At 54.2% G+C, this 22,453-nt stretch overlaps 1 protein-coding gene across 1 annotated transcript in view; it reads left to right on the top strand.

Annotated features, from left to right (window-relative positions):
• The window catches only part of LIMD1 (LIM domain containing 1), a 67,924-nt gene that overhangs the window by 9,210 nt on the left and 36,261 nt on the right, over positions 1–22,453 (top strand). Inside the window, exon 2 of the mRNA XM_008704151.2 lies at positions 21,121–21,222. Within this exon, the coding sequence (XP_008702373.2) occupies positions 21,121–21,222 (102 nt within the window). The remainder of the gene's footprint in view (positions 1–21,120; positions 21,223–22,453) is intronic.

Below are 22,453 nucleotides of genomic sequence, written 5' to 3'. Positions count from 1 at the left end.
GAACGGGGGGAGGGATTTGTTGCTGGGGTTATGGGCTGAGACAGTGATGCTAAGATGTGTCGCTCTGTGCTAGCCGCTTTTCTAATCATCGCACAGGCACTGGCTTGTTCCGTCCTTCCAATCAGCCTGTGTCGCTAGCCCCGTTCTATAGGCAGGCCAACTGAGGTACACAGAGGTTAAGTAACCTGCTGAATACATTTATCGAGGAGGCTGGCTGAGCCCGAGATCTTGACCACGCTGCCGCGCTGCCTGTCAGCTCCTGGGAGCACAATGGCTTTCTGACAAAGGAACTTTCCAGGGCAATGTGGCCCTGCGTTGGTCAGGGCTGAGGTCTGCCGTTTCTGTGGTGGAGCAGTGAGGGAGGCAGGGCACAGAGGGGCTCCCGAGCTGGCCGGAGGAGCCCGATCCCGCTCGGCACCCAGGTTCCTTTCCTGGCCAGGAGCCCGTGCCCCGCACCAGCCCCTCCCCGCAGGCCCGAGATGGAACCACGAGGTTCTGAAGGACACCCAGAGGCCACGCGGGGACCTTGACTGCCCACAGCCTTTGGGGCCTCTAACTTCCTGTGTTTCTCTGAGGGGTGTGGGTGAGGACCAGCAGGCCGTGCTCTCAGAGAGCTTGGGAAACCCTCAAGTGTTGCGGGCAGGGGTAGGGGTGTGTCGGGCTGCCTCGGCCTGAGGATCCGCGTCAACCCCAGGACTGTGCAGGGGTGCTTAGAACCGAGCATGGGATGAAACGACGCTTCGAGTCCATCTGGCGAAGTGAACAGAACCTTACCCGACAACAAAACAGGCCTCCACAATTCCCAGGGCGCATCAATGGCAGGGTAGTCCTTGCCAGGAAATATTTATATCTGCTCCAGGTTTTGTTTTTCATTTGTCCCCTCCCAGGGAAACCAGCTGGACACGGAATGTCAGGGTCACGTTGGAAGGCTGGAGACTTTCTGCCTGAGTGTTTCAAAGGGAATACTTTAGGGTCCGTGGCCAGGCTATTTTTAAGTTTTGAGAGCCATGAGTTTAGACTTGGCCAAGTTCCTTCCTCATCTTTCTCGGTCTGTGACTCAACTCTGCGTGTCCCAGGAGAGCAAGGACTGGTTACTCCCGGTTACTGGAAGTCTGTTGGGAGCATATCAGGGACCTCTATCTTTTCTCCCCCACACGTGTACTTGCAGTATATAGAAAGTTCTGGAAGCCTGCTCTGATGCCGTGTGTCTCTGGAGAGGAGGGGCCTTGAGTTCAGTGTGTATGTGCCCTTCAGCTGATCCTGGGAAGCGCAGAGACCTAGGTAACTTGAGGACGAATGGACAGGGCACCCCCTTACAATGCAGGCCCTGAGTCTGGGGGTGAACACACATCACAGCAGGCTCTGGGCCGGACAGCACGGGACGGTCATTTCGGCGTGCTGACATAGTAGCACGCTTGCCTTTTGCTGACCGAAGCCCCTGTGACCGTCATAGCAGCCTCCCCGTTCTCCGGAGCCTCTCTTCCAGCAGGCGGAACCGAGCTGTGGCCGCATTTGCTCACATGATGGTCAGGGCTCGCCCAGGGCATCTGGGTGGAGCTTTTGCATCTGCTGAAATGTCGCCTGTCCTGTTCCTCTCTCCCCCACGGTGGTTTGCATTGCTTCCTGATGAGGCTGGGAGGTACTGAATTTAGAAAGATGGACTGGAGTGGGGGCAGCCCAGCTGGCAGCTGGCCGTGCTGGGCCCCCGGGGCGTTTGCTGACAGAGGTCCCACCACCCTAAACATGCTGACGGCAGGAGAGCAGGAGGCAGGCCTGCCGGGCCACCTGGGGGCTGTGCCAGCCTGGGCATCTTGCTTCGCTTTTTTGCCCTTGGATTCCTCACCTCGTGGTGACTGGATGTCCTGAGCTCGTTATAATTCTGTTACTTCCCCGGGGCCGCGAGCCCCCGGAGCCAGGGATGGGGTCAGGGCTGTTGGCAGAGACGCGGGTGCAAAGGGGAGAAGCCGGGATGGGGCAAGCATGCAAAACGAGTGTGTCCGTGGACACAGCCTGGGCGGCAGGCGAGTGGTTGGTGATGGCAGACGCCTCTTTGAGTTGGCCGGCCGGGTCCGTCCGTGGGATCACTGTCCCCAACCAGGGCGACTCTGAAATGCCCGTCTCCCACTAATAATGCTTGACACCCTCAGTCTCACTCTCGAAACCAAAACTGCGTTTTTGGGGAAAACAAAAGCCCTTAAGCTATATAAAAAGTGGCACTTAAATGAGGAAAATGAGGAAACAAAACCAAATACTGAGTTCAGTGGTAAGTTTCAAAATACAAAACGCAGGGCCTGGTCTGCAGAGAAAGGTGAAATGTCCCAGTTACAGGGCCCCTGTTTGCTCAGCGATGGTGGGCTGAGAAGCTGTGGATGCCACAGACGTCGTTTCTCTGTCCCCCGTGCACGGTGGCGGCTGTGACGCCCGGACAGCCCAGCGGAGCGGAGGGCTGAGCTGCTTGGGCCAGGACTTGGGTGACATGACTAGTGGCAGGTGGGCCAGACAGCTGAACCTCCAGCGTCTCTAACCGTGGAGACGTCCTGTTCCTTGGGGCAGACTTGAGGCTTGGCCCCATCATGACCAGAAGGGCATTTCAGTCCGACGGCACGTAACCTGGGTGGATCTCTGGATGGTTCCTGTCTTGCTTGGCCACGTGGAGCTCTGGAGTCCTGAAGCTGGGGTTGTGGGTGTGACTCCTGCGTGGGTCACCTGCCCCCACCTGCCCCTCACCCCCGCCCTACCCCAGACCCTTCCCCCACCTCTGTCCATCACCACATCCAGTTCCAAGTCCAGATCACATACTCCCTCGGCAGTCATTATGGAACGCCTACTGTATACAGGAGATGGAATTAGGATTCGGGAGGCTTCCTTCCTCTGCTGGAATGTGGGCTCCACGAGAATGGGGTGTCTGTTCTGTTCACCACTGTATCCTAGGGCCCAGGGCAGTGCCCAGCATGCAGCACTCGTCGAATGAGTGAGTGAACCCCCTGGGCAGCGGAGGGACGGGGACGGTGCCCAACTCCCTCCCGAGTGCCGGGGCGTTGAGTGGGGATGTTACCATTGGGGTGGGCACACACTTTGGAGCCAGTCCACAACCCCCCTACATGCACATGCTAGAGGATGCTAGGCAGACGGGAGCACCAGGCTAGCCGGCATAACCTCACCCTGACCACGAGGGACTCGGATGAGCTCTCCCACCTGGGTGGAAGGTGCTTCAGGTAGCCTTCTGGAGGCTGGAGGGCCTGGAGGAGGTTGGGATGCCGGGGTTTGTCTGGGTGGAGGCTTTGCAGAGCTCGGGGGACCAAAGTCCTGGGGAGGTTTGGACAGAAGCAGGGAGACGTGCTGGCCGACATGCGTGTCCCTAGCCAAGAAGATGTTCATGTTATGCTAAAGTCAGAACCTGAGGAGCTGTGTGGGCTCTGGATGTGCCCTGGGCAGACGCCTCGACAGCCTTGTGCCTCAGTTTCCCCATCAGCGAAATGTGGACGTGGCCTTTGCGAAGGCTAAATTAGTTAGCCTAGATCTGTACTGGTCACTTTGGGGGCCACGAGCCACGGCCACGGCCAAGCGCTTGAACACGTGGCTGGTCCAAATGAGATGTGCTCCAAGTGTGAAACACAGTCTGCGGATTCGAAGACTTGGTGTGGGAAAAGAATGTAAAATAGCTCATTAATATTTTTACGTTGAATCTGTGTTTAACCAAGAATACTTTGATATATTGGGCTAAGTGAAATATATCTTTAAAATTAGTTTCACCCATTTTTTTTTTAAGATTTTATGTATTTATTTGATAGAGAGCAGAAGCAGGGGGAGCAGCAGGCAGAGGGAGAAGCAGGCTCCCCACTGAGCAGGGAGCCCGATGCGGGGCTCCATCCCAGGACCCTGGGATCATGACCTGAGCCGAAGGCAGCCGCTCAACTGACTGAGCCACCCAGGCGCCCCAGTTTCACCCATTTTTACTTTGTAAGTGTGGCCGCTTGAAAATGTAAACTCGCAGGTGGCCCGCGCTGTTTTTCTGTCGGTCGGGGCCGCACTTCCTGAAGCACTTAGACTATGGCCTGTGCTGACTGCCTGCTGTACGGACACTTGGAATTATTGTTTTCCCCCAAATATCAAAGCGTCTTTACCTTGTACCCTCTGAAAGCCACGCCAAGTGTGTTTGTCCAGAGCCACAAATGCATAAATAAAAAGATTATATAATATGTCCAATTGCCACCCCCCCCCAAACGAGTCCACTGTGGCCATAGCCCACTGCAAATGGGGGCAAGACGGCTCTCACAGCCCTTGAAGTGGGTCTTTTCTGATGGAGGAAGAAGGTACTCTGGGGTCTGAGCAGGTGGTCGTTGTAGCTGAGCCAGTTTTCCGGGACCTTCGTAACACACACACTGAGTCTAGCGACGACAGACGGAGCATCCAGGGGACCGCCCGTCCCCTTGCTGTCCTTAGAGAAATGAAAGACAGTGTTTCCTGCAAGAGAGGAGGGAGAGGCCCCTTTGGGATCGGGCTCCGCTGGGCCCCGGCCAACAAGGGCCCACACCCTGCACCCCTGGCTGGGCTCTGGAGGCCTTGCCTGGGTGTGGGGAGAGTGGCTAAGTTGGGTGGCCTTCCAGGCAGCCTCCAAAGGCCTGATTGTCTGCAGCCTGTCCTGGCATGGCTGACGCCTTCCTCTCTGGCGGTGGGGCTTAGACAGAGGCCCTTTGGTGGCTGGCCTCGGAGGTCAGGTCACTTTTAGAGCCGTCATCCCTCCTCTGCTCATGGCCCCCGTGCCTGCAGTGGGTGTGTGGGTGTGGGGAGCGGCAGCCCTGCCCGAGTTTACAGCCAGAGAGCAAAGGAAGCGAGGGGGGCGGGCAGCAGGAAGAAAGGAACCGATGCTGGGTAAACCAGCAGGGCCTCAGCCCAGCTGTGCACTTTGTTTGTGGGGTTTCAATCTCTGCACTGGATATTCGGGGGCAGGGCCAGGGCCCTTCTGCTGTGTGGCCTTTTCTGACCCAGCCGTGGAAGTGGCTTAGTGTCACTTCTGCTGTTCTCCATTGGTCAAAGCAGTCACGAGCCCTCCCCCATTCAGGGGGAGGGGTGGTGGACTCCCCCCCCACCTCTGGATGGAAGGTGTGTCAAGGAATCTGTGGCCGTGTTTTTTAAAAGGTTGCATTTACATACTCCAAAGTGTGTCGTTGGATGGGTTTTAACAAATGCTCGCACCCATGTGACCTGTGCTCCTGTCAAGATCTAGAAGAGTTCCAACCCCAGGAAGTTCCCTCGTGCCCCTTCCAGTCAGTGTCCACCCCCAGGCAACCACTATTCTGATGTTTTCTTCGTTTATTAGTTTTACCTGTCCTAAAACATAATATACGCGGATTCATACGCATTCACAGGTAGCCGATCCTCATTATTCACGGATTCTGTATTTGCGAGTTTGCCTACTCGCCAAAATTTTTTTTGTAACCCCCAGATCCACTCGTGGCACTCTGGTGATCATCTGGGGACATGAGCAGAGGTGTGGCCCCACACACAATCCTAGCTGAGGGTGAGGGGGGCGAGGCTCTGCCTGCTTGTTTTGGCCCTCATCCTGTGAACGGGCGTCTTCGTGTGGTCTCTCTAGTGCCATGGTTTTTGCCTTCTTGTGCTCTTTGTTGGTGAGTTCTATGTTTGAAGTGCTCCCCAAGTGCAGTGCTCATGTGCTGCCTGGTATTCCTGAGCTCGAGGAGGCTGCGATGTGCCGTCTGGGGACATGCTGATCTAACCTGCATGAGATAAGCTTCCTTCAGGCATGAGTCTTGGGGTGTGGGCCCGGAGTTCAACGTTAGTGAAATCACCAGTATGTATTACACAAGGTGTCTTTCAACAGAAGCACAGATAAAGCAAGGTTATGTATCGATCAGCTGATGAAAATGTTGTGCCCAGAGGCTGGCGGGAACCTAACCCTGTATTTCCTCTGGCAGCAACGTTCACTATTCGCTAATTCCGTATTTGCGGTGACTTCGTGGAACTTGTACCGTGAATATCGAGAATCGATGGTCGTACTCCTTTGTCTGGCGTAGTTCACTCGGAGATTGTCCGTGACATTCATTTCTGTTGTTGTGTGTGTTACAGGTTTGTCCTTTTTTTATTGCCACGTAGTATTCCATTCCGTGAGTGTGTAGTTTGTTTTCCCATTTCCCTGTGGAGGAATGTGTGGGTTCTTTCACTCGGGGGCTGCATAGTAAGTCCGCTGTGGTGACTTGTGTGGAGATATGCTTTCCCCACTTCTCCCGGGTAAATACCCAGGAGTGGAATTGCTGGGTCACATGGTAGGAGTGTGTTTAGCATTTGGGCAGGGGCCAATAAGCTTTCCGAAGGGGCTGTGCCCTGTAACACCCCCAGGCCCTGTGAGAGAGCCCTCGCTTGGTTCTTGACCAGCCGTGTCACCGGTTTCTCTGGGCTCTGCTCCGCGGGTGACTTTCTAAACCAGCTCCTCTCTGCGCTGCTGTCACTTGGCTGACACCCTTCCAGTTTCTTCTGTAGAAATAGTGTCTTCACAGGCGATTTTCATCCCTTTTTTTGGGAGTCACTGTACTCTCACAAGGGTTTGATTTTTTCCCCCCACCGGCTTTCACGAGCACAAAACACTTCTGTGGTTTTTGCCATTTCTAAAAACTTCAGTGCAACTAACTGTGGGAAAGTCAGAAACGCTGAACGAACAAAAATAATGATAAAAGGGGCCCATCATTCCGACTAGGGATAGTCACTGTTAAGATAGGGTTTTGTTCTTGCACATAGATATTTCATTTTTTAAAAGATTATTATTTATTTATTTATTTGAGAGAGAGAGAGAAAACGAGCCAGGAGAGGGAAAGGGAGAAGCAGGCTCCCTGCCAAGCAGGGAGCCCAATGCAGGACTCGATCCCAGGACCCCAGAATCATGACCTGAGCCGAAGGCAGACGCTAAACCGACTGCGCCACCCAGGCGCCCTAGATCATTTTTAAGCATCTGAGTGAACGAATGTGAACTTTGTGGGAGAATCAAGTCTTTGGCGAGAACTGTACTGTTCTCGGGATGGCACAGAACCGGAGCTCAGAAGCCAGCCAGTGCAGCCCTTTCCCCTTCGATTGTTTGTTGGAAATGCTGCTTCCATCTGGTTTCTGGTCCTCGCCGGGAGGCTTCGTGTCATCCCACCAGCTTGATCAGAGCCTGATTTTAGGCGGTCCTTATAGAATCAGAACAGAGAGCTGGGGGCCCCAGGAAGCTCTCCTCCAGACCCTCCTGACAAACCCCTCTTCATTCCTCGGGGGAACCAGCGGTGGGAGGGTGGGCAGGAGCTCCCTCTCCGGGGCAGCCAGAGTGTAGGTTGCTCCTGGTGGTGAGCACGTCTGTCTTCTGTCTGGCCAGCAAGCAGGCTTCCTTCCGATCTGACCCAGTCAGTCGCCTGGTCAGTCCCGTGAAAACCAAACCAGGTCCTGTCACTCCTGGGCCCAGAAGGAACCTTCCATGCCCTTCTTCCCACTCCTCACTCACAGGGATATCATGTCTGTGTCTACACTGCAGAAGGCCGGCCTACTCCATAGGTTCAAAATGAGACAGTCTTCAAAAGCAGTGCTTTTGTCTTTTCTCAGAAAGAGGGATTCATGATTTGCCCTGTGTTAGCCTCTCGGGCAAGCAGCCCACTGATGGGAAAAGCCCCTGCTTTGTGACGGAACTCCCACCCGGTCACTTGGGGCACATTGACCGCATGTGAGGCTTAGGGCCGGTTATAGAGGGAGTGCTGTTCCAACACCATCTCATGCTTCTGGCAGCTTGCAGAAAGCCCATGATTCCTTCCTGGTTCGGAGATGGAGAAAGTAGGGCGCAGAGCGACGAAGTCCCTTGTCCAAGGCCGCTCACCGGGTTCGCCGCAGAACTGAGCAGAGCGCGCTTCCAGACTCTGTGTTTGTTCCAAGGGGGAGACTGCGGGTGGTGGTGACCCTCGGAGCTGGCTCGGAAAGGAAAGGGGAGGCTCTCCCCAGCCCAGAGTCTCCTGCTCCTGACTCCCTGGGGCGGTGGGCAGAAGAGAGGGAGCGCGGACTCCGTTTAGAAACTGGAGAACACAGGCATCCCCCCTCCCCGAGCTGGAAGGTTCCATCAGCCTGGTCTTCTTTTCCTTCTCCGTCACGCCCTTTGTCCCCTCCTTCGTGAAAGCATGTTTAAAGCATCTCTAAAATCAGCCTTGTTCGAGTTTGAGAAAAGTTCAGGATTTTATTGTTTCCTTAAAAAAAAAAAAAAGGATTTTCTTTCTGGTTCCTTTCTGGTTCCACATGGTTAGCGGTGGCTGTGGCTTTGGGCTGTGGTCCGAGGTGGGGGCGTCTCGCTGCTCTGGAATCACTCAGGTCAGAACCCCTCTGTGCCTCAACATCCCTTCTGAACACTGTGTGTCCTGAGCTCAGCCTGCTCTGTTGTCCACGGTTGGGGTGTGGGATGGGATCCCGGTCCAGATAAAAGGACATTAGTGGGACGCTTGGTAAAATTCGTAGAATTTGAATAAAGTCCGTAGATTAGTGTGTATACGTATATCCATATATGTACGTACCCACACATCTATGTGTAAGACCAGTGTTAAGTTTCTGAATTTTGGTAATCGTACTGTAATCATATAAGACGTTAACATTTGGGAGATCTGGTTAAAGGGTAAATAGGAAGTCTTTGTACTACTTTTATAGCTTTTTTATATGTCTGAAATCACACAAGAAGACCCCAAATAGTGCATGAGCCTGGAGGCGGCTGGGTGCGTGTGGGGTCAGCAGCTCGCGCGTAGGGCGCTGCTGGTGCTGAGACCACGGGGTGCTCCGAGGACTTTGAACTTCTCCTGGAGGCCTCAGAGACTGAGAATTTCGGAGCCGGCGCACGATGTGGTGAATATACATTAAATTTTAAATATTCTTTAAATCTTAAAAAAAAACCCAAACAACCTACCACTCTTTCTGAATATGCGGGTAATGCCCCTTCGTCGTAGAATATTTGGAAAAATGCAGGAAAGTTTAAGAGATAAAATAAAAATCACCCATAAAGTCCTCCTTCTCAGCGTATCTTCACGTATAAATATATTTTTAAAAGAAGAATAGAGAAGTGTGTCACATACTTCGAAGCCGTCTCCTTTTCCTTTTTTCTTTCTTTTTTTTTTTTAAAGATTTTATTTCTTTATTTGACAGAGACAGCCAGCGAGAGAGGGAACACAAGCAGGGGGAGTGGGAGAGGAAGAAGCAGGCTCCTAGCAGAGGAGCCTGATGTGGGGCTCGATCCCAGAACGCTGGGATCACGCCCTGAGCCGAAGGCAGTCGCTTAACAACTGAGCCACCCAGGCGCCCCAGCATATGATTTTTTTGAAGCTGTATAGTATTTATTTAGCTTTCCCTCTGCGTGTGGGTGTCTATCTTGCTTTCTGTTTTGCGGACTTCAGTGTTTTAATATTTTCGTGAGCGTTCTTGTTTTTTATGCCAGCTCTGTTGAGATATAATTCACACACCATAGCCCACCCTTTCAAAGTATACAATTTGGCGGGTTTTGGTAGCGTCAGAGCTCTGCAGCCATAGCCATCCCCCGTGTCTGATTTTATTTCATTAATTTATTTATTTAAAGATTTTATTTATTTATTTGAGAGAGCAAGAGAGAGTACAGAGGCTGAGGGAGAAGCAGATTTGCTGCTGAGCAGGGAGCCCGATTGCGGGGCTCGATCCCAGGACCCTGAGGTCGGGGCCTGAGCCAAAGGCAGACGCTTCACCCACTGAGCCACCCGGGCGCCCCTGATTTTAGAACACCTTTATCACCCCCCAAGAGCGAGGGCTCCCCCATTGGCAGACGCTCCCTGCTCCCTTCCCCCAGTCCTAGGCAGCTGCTAATTTACTCAGCGCCTCAGTGCACACCCATTTTGGGCTGCATCTTTAATTTTTTTTTTGCTTAGGAAAAATCCCATTAAATGACTGGGTCAGATGGTGTGAAGGTTTTTTTAAAGGCTTTTGCTACATGATGGCACACTGCCATCCGGAAGGCTTGTCCACGTTTAGGCTTACACTCAGTGACGCTGTCATTGTTTCCTGTCTTTGCTGGTGGGCCAGTGACACGTGGCATCCCATGTTACATTTGGCTCCTGGCAAGGGGGAGCACTGTTTCCTGGGCTGATCAGATCTGGGAAAGGTGCCGGCAGTGGGGGGTGGAGGCCGGCAGTGGGGGAAGGGCGGAGGAGGGTGAGCCTAGAGGCGCAGGGCAGGGTGCCCCAGCAGCTGTCGGAGCTGGGCTGCGGGTACAGGGCCTGCTTGGGGGGCACCTTGAACTTTGCGTTCCTGTGGGGAGTGGAGGGCAGGGAAGGATTGAGGCCTGACAATGGGAGTGCCCTGGGGCCGGCTCGAACCCTGGGCGAGGCGAGGCGAGGCGAGGCAAGCTCTAGCCTGCAGGGATTAGGAAATTGTGATGGAAGCTTCCTTCCCCACCCGATGAAGCAAAGCCATTGTTGGTTTTGAGCGGAGTTCAGAGTGAAGAAAGCAGGCTGGCGCAAACACCCCGTAGTCCAGATTAGCCTTAAATACTTCCTTTGTGGCTTGGGGAGAGTTTCTCCGCCTTGACCCTGGAACTTCAGGTGCATGGGAGAGAGGGCAGAAGCAGGGAAGGCCCCGGGGTGCCAGGCAGGAGGACGTTGGTTGTGTTACCTACGTCCACGGTGCTCGACCTTGGCTGCCCCCCCCCTTAGAACCATCTGAGGTGCACTGGCCGCGCCCCCAGACTGGAACCAGAGTCTCTGGACGTCGTGGTGGAGAATGGCCATCGGCATGGGGGTCAGGGGCCCAGCACCCACTGCCTCCGGGTGGGGGGGGGGTTGTGAGCTTCCATGGGGCCAGGAGGAAGACTCTTGCCGTTCATTGGTCCAGTGCTGCCCCCAAACGCTGCTTGGCCCCTTTTCCAGAACCTGTTGACTCCCAGAGCCACCCAAGTCCACAGGCCGAGGAAAAGCCTTGTTCAGCTGTGTCCAGTATAACTGGTTCACGTGTGGCCCAGGGAGTCCTACCCCCTCCCTGCCAACCCCCAAGCCTGGACTGGATGCCTGGACCCCGGCCTCAGTCCCTCTCAGCACAGCAGGTGGGTCCTGGCTGTGCGATCCCGCATGATATGAGACATCGGGGCAGAGGACAGGGGATGGCCCAGTGTGGCCACTGTGGGCCCCCAGCGCCCCCCTCCCTCGCTGACAGAGGAGCAAGCCCAGGCAGGAGCGGGGGGCGCGGTGGGCGCGGTGGCAGGGCCCCACGGGCTAGCCTGAAGGAGCCTTATTTCAAACCTTATCGTACCAACGTAAGGTCCCCCTTGGTCGTCACCCAGGTTGGCAGTGCGTTCAGCTGAAGGAGGGCTGCAGGGTCCGCTGTCCAGCCGGCCGCGGGAAGGAGGGAAGGAGGCAGGAACCCTGTTGCCAAACCTCACGGTGAGGCTGCTTTCCTGGCCTCCCTGTTTGTCATTGGGAAGGGGCTGTGGCCCTCACCCAGAGTCATTTTTTGGCTTTGGGTGCACGGGAGACCGTGTAATCCCAATTTGGGGTAACTTATTTCACGTGGAACGCGCTGCCCAGCCTGGGTGGTGTCTGCATTCGGTCAGTTATGCTGTGTTATTGGTTCTCGAATGTTTTCCTTGAACTGCGGTGGGGGGGGTGAGAGCCGGCCCTGTCCCCACCCAGGCCAGAGTGCTTTCCCTTTCGTCTGTGCTATGGATTTCAGGTTCCACTGTTTTTTTTTTTTTTTTTTTGAGAAGAATTTCTCCCGCTTTAAGCGCTTTGCGAACCACTGTTGTGCACGGAGGGGGGCTGAGCTGTCTGTCACCGGGGCCCTTAACATGGAGCCAAGGCAGTACCATGGTGAGAGCAGTAGTCATCACATGTCGCCTTCCGGGATAGTAACACTTTTGTTCACTTCCGGGGGATTGAAAAGCTCCTTTGGTAAGGCCCGCCTTACTGCTTTAGGCTTCTTCAGGACATGACCATGCATCACGGTTAGTGGTGTTCCTCCTTGGTACCCAGTCTTTCTTCTTAGCACCTGGAAGACTGTATGGAAAGCTCTGGACCAGTGCCCAAGGCCGTGTCTGCCCCCCCCCCCCAGGCCTCCCAGATGACAGCAGGTCAACCTGGGGAGAGGCCTATCAAGGGTTAAGGTAGGGACTCTGTCTTCCTGGATGTTCTGCCTGGAAGCCGCCCCAGGAGGCGTGAGCCACAGGGGTCCTCGACTGTCTTGGAGCCCCTCCCAGCAGGAAACCTGGCCCCTCCTGCAAACGCTGTGGCCCTTGTGAATCCGGCCTGCTGCCTTAGGTGCCAGACGGCCGTCTGTCTGTCTGTGTTCCCCTGTCCTCCCTCTCCAGCACCACACACACCTCTTGCTTCAGAACTGCTCTTCCTGTCGCCTCCCGTGTCCCAGGGGGCCCCTTGGGAGTTTCCCTGTGTCCAGCCCAGCTGGCTCCTTGCTGTCACATTCTTCATCCCCGCTGTGCACATGCCTCCGGCTTTCTTACCTTTTCCTGAACCCGTGTTGCCCTCCCCTCCCCCGAGTCTGCCTTTTGGGTGCATCCAGGGCTGGCCGGTACCTCCTCGGCGTTTCTTCTGTCTGCGGGGCCACCGGCGCAGCAAGCCCCCTCTCCGCCTGCAGCAAGCTGATTTTTTTGTTAGATAAGAGGAGACCTAACCGGGTAGCCGTACCTGGGCCACAAGCCACGAAAGACAGGTGGACAAAGCACTTGCATAATCCTCGGTGGCTCTCGGCCCCCTGTCGTACATCATTTAAAACAGGAAACTGTCCCTAGTCCTTGCCCTTTCCTGTGGGAATATTATGATTTTTAAAAGAATCCCAGGCGGCCACTTTGGAAGGCAGTGGGACAGTTTTGTTGTTTGTTGTTGTTTTTGTTTTGTTTTGTTTTGTTTACAAAACTGGACACACTCCTACCATACATCCCAGCAGTGTTGCTGCACGGCGTTTATCCAGATGAACTGAGGACACGTCTACACCGACGTCTGCTACGTGGATATTTATAGCAGCTTTATTCGTAATTGCCCAAGCTTGAAAGCACCCAAGATGTCCTTCCGGAGGTGAATGGATAGATAAACGGTGGTCCGTCCAGACCGTGGAAGAGTATTCAGCGGGGCTAAAAAGAAATGCGCGATCAAGCCCTGAAAAGTCATGGAGGAACCTTAAATGCATGTTACCAAGCAAGAGATGCCGATTCCGCTTCCATGACCTTCTGGAAAAGGCCAAACTATGGGGACAGGAAGATTAGCGGTTGCCATGGGTGGGGGAGGGCGGGGTGAACAGGGGGAGCAGAGAGGATTTTTAGGGCAGTGAACCTATTCTGTGTGACACTGTACTGATGGAGACGTGTCATCATACATTTGTCCGGACCCAGTGGATGGCCAACAGCTCATGTAAATTACGGGCTCTGGGTGATGCTGACGTGTCACTGTAGGTGGAGCAGTTGGAACAAATGCAGCCCTCTGGTGGGGGATGCTGCTAGTGGGGGGAGGCAGTGCATGGGGGGGCAGGAATATACGGGAAATCTCTGTACTTTCTGCTCAATTTTAATGCGACCCTAAAACGGTTCTAACAAATAATTTCTGTGAACAAAAGTGCCAGAAAGAAATCAACCAAAATGATAAATGTCATGTTAAAAAAAAAATCTCCACCCGATCTGTTGATTATTAATGATCTTTCAAACACCCAATCCCGGTCCCCGAGCTCCTGCAGGAATCCCAGGAAGCAGAGGCTGTGGGCACAGGCACACTCGCCACCGGGGTCTCTTCACTCCCAGGACCCCAGGCCGCATCTCTGGTCAGGGAGGGGTGGGTTTGGTCTCCACCGTAGAGCTGTAGCCAAGAAAGAAAGGGCTCTGCTCCCCTCAGTGAGCTTTATTTGTGGATTTGCTGGTGCCCCAAAATGTGAAAACATGAAGTTTTTAGCCCTTGGACCTTTTCTTTTCTCTTTACTCTCTTAGTCCCTCTTGTAAATGCAGTGTGTTGGGGGGGGGGCGGCCTGGGTGGCTCAGAGGGTTAAGGGTCTGCCTTTGGCTCAGGTCATGATCCCAGAGTCCTGGGATCGAGCCCCACGTTGGGTTTCCTCCTCAGCAGGGAGTCTGCTTCTCCCTCTCCCACTCCCCCTGCTTGTTCTCTCTCTCCCTCTCGCGCTCTCTCTCTGTCAAATAAATAAATAAAATCTTCAGAAAAATAAATAAATGCAGCATGTAGACTGGAGAGGACCTGGTGTCCCATCAGCCCGACGTTGGGCATTCTGTTTAATCTTTGAACGTCTGTTTCTTTGCCTGTAAAATAATAATAATGATGTTCTTTGGGACTGTTATTAAAGGAAGAAGCACATATAAATTGTGTCCCATATTCTAAAGATAGAGTCACAGGCCTAGATTAACCTCCCTCCTGAGACAACCAGAAAAACCACCAATAAACAAAAACCAGACCAAGTGTCCGAACAAAAGGTTTTCAAGACACTGGACAGCAGGCAACAAAAGATGGTGATTCTTGAGAGACACGAAGCAAATGAGGTGAGCCCTGTGGTTCGCTGCTGCGTGCTGCCTTGAGAGAGCGTCCAGGCTGTGACACAGGGAGGGAGAAGTTGAGGCAGAGCCCGGGGGACTCTGTGTGTTCAGACGCAGCTGACGGTCTGGGAGATGAACGAGCCGGAGTTAATAGGACTAGGAAAATCTTTACAAAGCATGTATCTGATAAAGGACTTGTATCCCTATTAGAAAAGTAATTCTCGGGGCGCCTGGGTGGCGCAGTCGGCTGAGCATTGATTCTTGATTTCAGCTCAGGTCGTGATCTCGGGGTCATGGGATCGAACCCCGCGTCGGGCTTTGCGCTCAGTGTGGGGTCTGCTTGAGATGCTCTCTCTTCCTCTCCCTCTGCCCCTCCCCCCTTTAAAATAAATAATCTTCAAAAAAATAAGAGTAATTCTCATAGCTCAACAAAAAGAAGAAAACGGGCAAAAGATTGGAACAGACCTTTCACTAGAGAAGATACAGACGGTAAATCGACACATGCTTGCTCGGACACAGCATCGTTCGTCACTAGAAAAAAGAAAATGAAAATCACAAGGAGATACCACTGTGGACCCAGTAGCATGGATAATATTAAAAAGACTGGCATTCCAAGTGTTGGCAAGGATGTGGAGACATGAGAGGTCTGAGAAACTGCTGGTGGGCTATACGATGTTAGAAGTGCTCTGGAAAACAGTCTGGCAAATTCTTAAAAAGTTAAACGTCCGCTGGTTTTAAGACCCAGCCATTCAACCCCTAGGCCTTTCCCCGAGAAGAAAGGAAGCACATTTCTGTGCACACACTTGTCCATAAGCAGCAGTATTGTTCATGGCCCCACACTGGAAACATCTCGGACACGCATCCGGCCCCGGATAACCGAGTTGTGATAATACCCCTACGCGGGACGCTACTCGGCCGTGAAAAGGAATGAACGCTTTGTATGTGGAACAACATGGAAGTCCTGAAAATAATTGTGCTGAGACAAAGAAGCAAGACAAAAGAGAGTACGTGTGTATGTGGCCTCCAGAAAATACAGACTCATCTGCGATCCCAGAAAGCAGATCAGTGGTTGCCGGGGGGGATGGGAGGAGGTGGGCGTGCAAAAGGCATGCAGGGGTGGGGGATCTTTGGGGGTGGTGGGTGTGTTCAGTGTCCTGATTGTGGCAATGACTTCACAGGTGCCTACAGCCATTGGAGCTTATCACATCGTACACTTTCAATATGTGACGTGCACGTATGTAGCTTCCAGCTCCTTAAAGCTATTTCTGAGAGATCACCCTGGCTACGGCTTGGAGGTTGGATTCCAGGGTCTGGCTGCAGCGGGAAGAAACGCATAGCCTTCTCTTCTAAACGTGTAATTCCTTCTTTCCCTTACGTTCTTCCTGGTTTACGAGCTCAGATGATTAGGGTGACATGTGATGACGTCTTCTTTTCCCCTGCTGGACATTTCTCTAAAATCCTATAGCTAAGGGGCCACGTGAAACAGAGGGCTCGAGTAGCCTTTTCTCCTTGCCGAGTCCTGCCTTGCGAGGACTCAGGTCCGTCTCTTCTCTGTACTGGCTCCTGCTCACACTCCCAGCGCGCCGACACCCGACGTGGGGGCTTTCCCACACGCACCGCCTCTCTGACCCCAGCGGGCTGTCCCCAGAGCCCATTCAGTTCTGCCAGTCTGCACCTGCAGGTGGCCCAGCCCCCGCAGACCTTGCAAGGGCCCTCCCGTCCGCTGCCATCACGAGTGCAGGTGCTCAGCTGCACTTCTGACCGACCGCCTATAAGTCAGAGTCCCCACGGTGCCCTCCTCGGGCTCGATCATTCGCGAGGACCGCTCACGGAACTCAGGGACGCACGTCTATCAGTTTATTTTATACTAAACCACGTGCTAAAGCTGGATGAAGGGCTGCGTAGGGCGAGGTCCGGGAGGGTCCCGAGTGCAGGAGCTTCTGGCCTTTGGAGTCGCGGGGACGCCACCCTCCCGGCACGTGGGTGCGTGTGCCAGCCCAGGAACTCCCTGAACCCCATGTTGGGGGACTTTTATGGCAGCTTCCTGTAGGCATGATGGATCGTTAACTTCTTTTCCAGCCTTTCTGTCCTCTCTGAAGGATGGGGGTGGGGAGAAAGTTCCAAACTTCGAATCATGGCTTGGTCTTCCTAGTGACCAGCCCCCATCTGGGACGCTCCTGTCACCAGGAAATTCCAAGGGTTTAGGAGCCCTGTGTCAGGAACTGGGGTCAAAGACCAAATATTAGAAGGAACTGGGGACAGAGACCCATGTCTATGTTTCCTACTCTTTCATAAGCCCTGGGCACTCCGTGAGCTCACAGTGCAGGACCGCAGGTGAGATCGGTCAGCTCTCCTCTCGGTGGTGGCAGATTCTGGTTTCCCATGTCCTTGGGTGACCGTTCCCCGAGGGCAGTCGCCTTGCTCACCATCCCACGGCCAGCATCTAGACGGAGCCTGGTTCTGAGTGAGGGACCGAGAAGCGTCTGTAGGGTGGGTGTCCCTCCAGGAGGATAGGGGGGGCTGAGTGAGGGTCTGTGTGGGGGAGGCCCCGCGGTTGGGGTCCCAGGTGGGGATAGGGCAGAATGGGAGGTGGGCCGGGGCGGTCAGTGGGAGCTCTGGGGCAGGGCTGGGCTTGGGTCCGAATCCCCAAGCAGGGGGTGTGTTGAACGTGAGGAAGGCCCCCCTCTGAGTGTGGCAGGAACCGCCACGGCTGCCAACCCAGCAGGGATAACGGGACCTTTGAGTTAGAACCTGGGCTCGAATTCCATCTCTCAGACCTACCAGCCGTGTGCCCTTCGGTGAATTACAGCGCCTTTCTAGAACTTGGGCCTGAGACAGGGGTGGCAGCAGCTCCTTCGCTGGATGGAAACTCCCAGTGCGGGGTCGGGTAGGGACATCATGCCCTAGAATATGAAATGTCCTTTTTCCCCTTTTTTCCTACCAGAGGAAGCCTAGACCTGTTTCCTGCCCGTGAAGTACTTTTCTATCCATGCACCACGAGGCCCAAGGATGAAATACTTTCCCACCTACTTGGCTTCTCACGGGCTCTTCCTCGCTCCGTGACCGACGGCTTAGAGCACAAGCGGCTTCCTTCCTCGCTTTGTGCCTGAGTTGCACGGTCGGAGTGGCGGGAAAGGAGGTCAGCAGCCTGGAGGACGTGGCTGCAGCAGTCAGAGTCAGGGCAGGGGGAGGCAGAAGTCAGTAGGTCAGAGCCCCCAGGTGGAGAGGAAACCAGAGGACAGCATTGCTGTGCCGGCCGCAGGGGGCGAGGAAGGCCTGGCATGCAGCGATAAAGTCGCAGGGAGCCCCAGAGGCCCGTGCACTTGTCCTTGTCCGCTTGGTGACGCTCTTGTCCTGCCATGGGCTCTCCGAGCAGAAGCAGGAGAGGGGTCTGACTTTATTCCCCAGACCCAAACAAGAGGAGTCCATGTCTTCATCATGAGTCGGCAGCATCCCACGGACTCAAGAGATGTATCTTGCCTTTCCTCTTAGGTGCCCCGTCTGGGAGGCTGGCCCTCTTCCCACACCTGCCCTGTGGACAGGTGGAAGGGCTGCCCCCACCGCGGAGTCTCCCGGCTCCTCTGCTCTCTGCCGCTAACATTGCTACTGTAGGTTAAGCCAAGAGGCCACCATGATCAACAGGGAAGTGGTGATGTGGCCTTGGGCGTGGTTCCGCGTTCCCTGCTGGGGACCCGAGTTCACGTCCCATCCAGGCTGGGGATGGTCTCCTTTGTCCTTTAGTTGCTGCCTAAAGAAACCAGCCTTTGTTGCTTGTCGTAGGGATCTAGAGTCGGGTCAATCAGGGGGCTTGGGATGGGTGGTCTGGAAGTGCATCTCAGACTAGTATAATTAATACCTTGCCAGGGCCCGAGAGTTGATGTTTTTGGAGAGAGCATTTTTCTTCATTCTCACAGGTGCTGAAGATGGGAAGGAGGGGCACTGGGGAATTTGCTAAGGTGCTGGAAATACTCTGTATCTTGCTCGGGGTTTGCATGACGTAGGTCATCTGTCAAAACTCATCAGGTGGTGGACTTATCGGTTGTTCATTTCACTGTTTGTGGATTTTATCTTGAAAAAAATAATTGTAGGGAAGCCTGGGTGGCTCAGTCGTTAAGCGTCTGCCTTCAGCTCAGGGCGTGATCCCGGAGTCCTGGGATCGAGCCCCGCATCGGGCTCCTCCGCTGGGAGCCTGCTTCTTCCTCTCCCACTCCCCCTGCTTGTGTTCCCTCTCTCACTGGCTATCTTTCTCTCTGTCAAATAAATAAAATCTTTAAAATATATAAAAAAAAAGCCTGCCTCTGGCTCAGGTCTTGGTCCCAGGGTCCTGGGATGGAGCCGCGTGTGGGGCTCCCTGCTCGGTGGTGGGCGTGCTTCTCCCTCTCCTCCCCACTCATGCTCTCTCTCACTATTTCTGTCTCTCTCAATGAATAAATAAAATCTTTAAAAAATAAAAAAATAATTGTAAGCAAATAATGAACTCTTAATGATTCAGAGGCCGCCGTGCTTAGGGATCGTGCTGCCTGCGCCTTGCTTTAAAAATGCCTCAAAACGAAGATGGGTTGTTGGATTCATTGAAGCAGAAGGTTCACGATTGTACAATGGGGGTGGGGGGCACATGGGCGTTTCTCCTATATGATTCTTTCGACCTCTCTGCGTGTTTGAACACTTCATAACAAAATGCCAAAATAGAAGAACTGCAAATAACTACTACTTGTGTTCTCTAGAACTTCCCATAAACGATTTCCCACGACAGCTAGGTTTCCTGGCTGACACCCTGCTCTTCCTACAGACGGGCTCTCCTGCTTCCCCAGGGAGTGTTGGCGAAGCGAATTGAGGGCCCTTGGTTCAGTGCGCTCTCTGCGAGCCTGGTGCGGTTGGTGTGGGTGCATTTCACGAACCGGGTGTTAGCTTGAACCTCCTTGACGGTGATGCAGTCCGTCATCACCTGGAATCGATAGAACTCTGAAACACAGGGCTTCCGACCCTGCAGGCAGAAGGCTGGGGATTCGCAGCCTGATGCCAGGGAACCCGAGGTAGAAGAGGGTCCCTGAGTGCCTGCGGACCAAGAACCTGGTTACCTGCTGGACACTGGGGGAGCTGTGTGTGTGTGTGTGTGTTCAAAAATCTTAACATTACATATTTAAACATATTCAGACACTTTTTTGACACCAGACTTTTTTCAGCTATAAAGTAACGCCTGGTCTTGGAAGAATTTTTTTTTTAATAGAGAAAATGCAAAGAAGCAACACCAACCATAATTTTATAACCTCAAGAAACCACTCTTTCTATTTTGGTGTATTTACTCCCTGAATTTTTTTTTAATCTCATGCATCATTTATGTAACTGTGATGTTTTTCATTTGAGACTAATGAAGGAGTTCTTTGGAAGGGAGGCCCCAAGGCCTTCTTTCTGTGGGCTGGCCCAGAGCCTGGTTTACTGCCACGGAGATTCTGGGTCGGTCTAGATAGAGGGTCTCCCGGCTTACAGGGTCCGATCCTGGGAGGGCTGGAGCTTCCTAGGGAGCCCGTCCGATGCGGAAGCACCTTCTCGCCCAATGCAGTGGCATCGTTGCATCCGTGTAATGTGTATGTCCGCTCATGGGGATGCTCACCGAGTGAAGGGTGCTGTACTGAGCACTCCAGGCGGGCTCTGTCCCCATAACCCTGCGAGGGGCTGCCATCGTCCCATCTCCCAGATGAAACGCCGGACAGCAGGGAGTTCCGACGATCTGCTCTAGTCACATAGCCAGTAGACCGTGGCGTTCTATTCAAGAGCAAGCCCTCCGATCGGCCGTTTGTAGCGGAGACTAAACTTGGTGGTTTGCAGGGCACGCTTTACAGCCGCTCCTGGGAACACGCAGGGCAGGTGGAACGAACCTCTTTTTCTGAATTGAGAACTGATGCTCAGAGAAGTTACCAGGCTAACTCACGCCATGTGGAAAGTGAGTTGTATGGGCGTCTGTTTCATCATGGTGTCTTCAGAGCTGGAGAGTGGAGCGGGAGGGAGGCCTGGGGACTTGAACGGACAAAGGGTGGGTGTAGGGTGCCCGGCCGGGGAACCTGTGAGCAAAGGCTAAGCACAGGGGTCCCCGGGGGCTTGTTTGGAGGGGAGGGGCAGAGAAGAGCACTGGCTTTGTGGTCTGACAGACCTGGGGCTGGGGGCCTGATAACTTTTGCAAAAAGCGAGGATAGTCGATCCAATTGGTTCCCGTGGAGAACTGAAGGAAATAATGTTGAAATTGCCCGCCCTGTGGGCTTGGCGTATTAGAATCACGGTGCAGTGTTTCGGACGTCGTCTGATACGCAGTGGGAGCCTTTGAAAGCTTTGGGCTGAGAAGCAGGCTGACAAGGCGGAGATTTTCTGAATATCATGCCAGTGTGAGGGACAGCGGGGCGGGCGGGGGGAGCTGAAGGGCAGCCCGGTGACTGTTTCCTGCGGTTGAGAAGCTGATGGAGAGAGAGAGAGAGAGAGATCTCAAAGGAGTAATCCACGGGATTTGGTGATGGGCTGGTTACGGGGAGGGATAGGCCTCTCACTTCGTTCTTTGGCCTTTTAATGACTCGGTTTACGCCGTCTCCCCCCTGACTCACTGACGTGTTCTTGCCTTTCAGGAGCCTGCGTGAAGTGCAGCAAAGGCGTGTTTGGGGCCGGCCAGGCCTGCCAGGCCATGGGGAACCTCTACCACGACGCTTGCTTCACCTGCGCGGCCTGCAGTAAGTGTGTATGGAGGGTCGCGGGGACTTGGAACGTGGGGACCGAGAAAGGGAGGACGGGGAAGAGCATCCTTCCCGGAGACACGTGACCCAGGCCTTCCACAGTCCCCCAGCAGGGCAGGTCCGTGTCCTTTAGAGCCCCAGTACGGGGCCCTTCAGAGAAAGGGGACGGACCAGAGTCCCAGCGATTGCCTGGGGCCGACCTTGGTGATGAGTTGAGTGGGTTCAAAGCAAGCGGTAATACCATCAGGTTTGTAATGCGTATCAGAGGGCTCAGGAGGGCCTAGGGGGGAAGCGTGGGGATTCACCATCATCGGCCCCGTGGTCAGTTACCTCCCCCACCGCAGGACCAGCCAGCCCCACGTCCATCAGTTACTCCAGTGCGAGGCGGGGCCCTGTGACAACTCTGACCCCACTCTGGTTTGGAAGCCGCGCCGTGCGTATGAAGGCGAGTGTGTGCCTGAATGCCCGTGTGTGCACACCAGGGAGGCGTGAGCACGCACAGCGGCAGGCATCTCTACCCCGTACAGCACAGGGACTAAAGCAGCAAATAAGGAGCCTGCGCTCAGCCCTGCAAACTGCGTGTTGGATTGATGGCCACCACGGTGGAAGATTCGGACACGCAGCAGGATGCGTGCCGAGTGGGACCCAGGCAGGAACGGAGCTTGTCTTACGATCTCCAGCAAAGATTAATGTCGAGGAGCTTTGTTTAGAGGGCGTCCCACCACTGTTCTCCAGTTCTAGATTGAGGCGCGCGGCTCTCAGTTCAAGGGAAACGTTACAGCAGAGCCAGAGTGTCAGGGACAAAGGCGTCTTCTTATCTGGCCCTGTGGTTCTCAGTCCTGGCCGTTCATTGGAATCCCCTTGGAGATTTTAAGAGCCAGCGATGCCCCAAGCAGCAGAATCGGAAGCTCTAGGGGTGGAATTTCTAGAGTGGGCAAGAGTACTGTTCATATCTCCTCAGGGGACTCTGGGATGTGGTCAGGCCTAAGCACCCGGATCAGTGCCAGCTCTTCATTGTAGACGCCTCTGGAGAAAGGAGGGGGAGCGATTTGCTCTCAGCTGTTTTGTGGCACAGCTGGGAGCCTCCCGGTTCCCAGGGTAAAGGTAACGAGGTGGGCACGCAGCTGCCTCCTAGCCTGGGTTCACAACCTCCTCCTTCAGTCCTCACTGCGAGTTCCCATAAACACATGCCTGAGAGTTGACGTTTTGGGCGCATGTTGGCGTTGTC

Source organism: Ursus maritimus, unplaced genomic scaffold (assembly GCF_017311325.1).
Source record: "Ursus maritimus isolate PB19 unplaced genomic scaffold, ASM1731132v1 scaffold_14, whole genome shotgun sequence".
Taxonomy (NCBI): Eukaryota; Metazoa; Chordata; class Mammalia; order Carnivora; family Ursidae; genus Ursus; species Ursus maritimus.
This window is presented reverse-complemented; position numbering and strand designations above follow the sequence as displayed.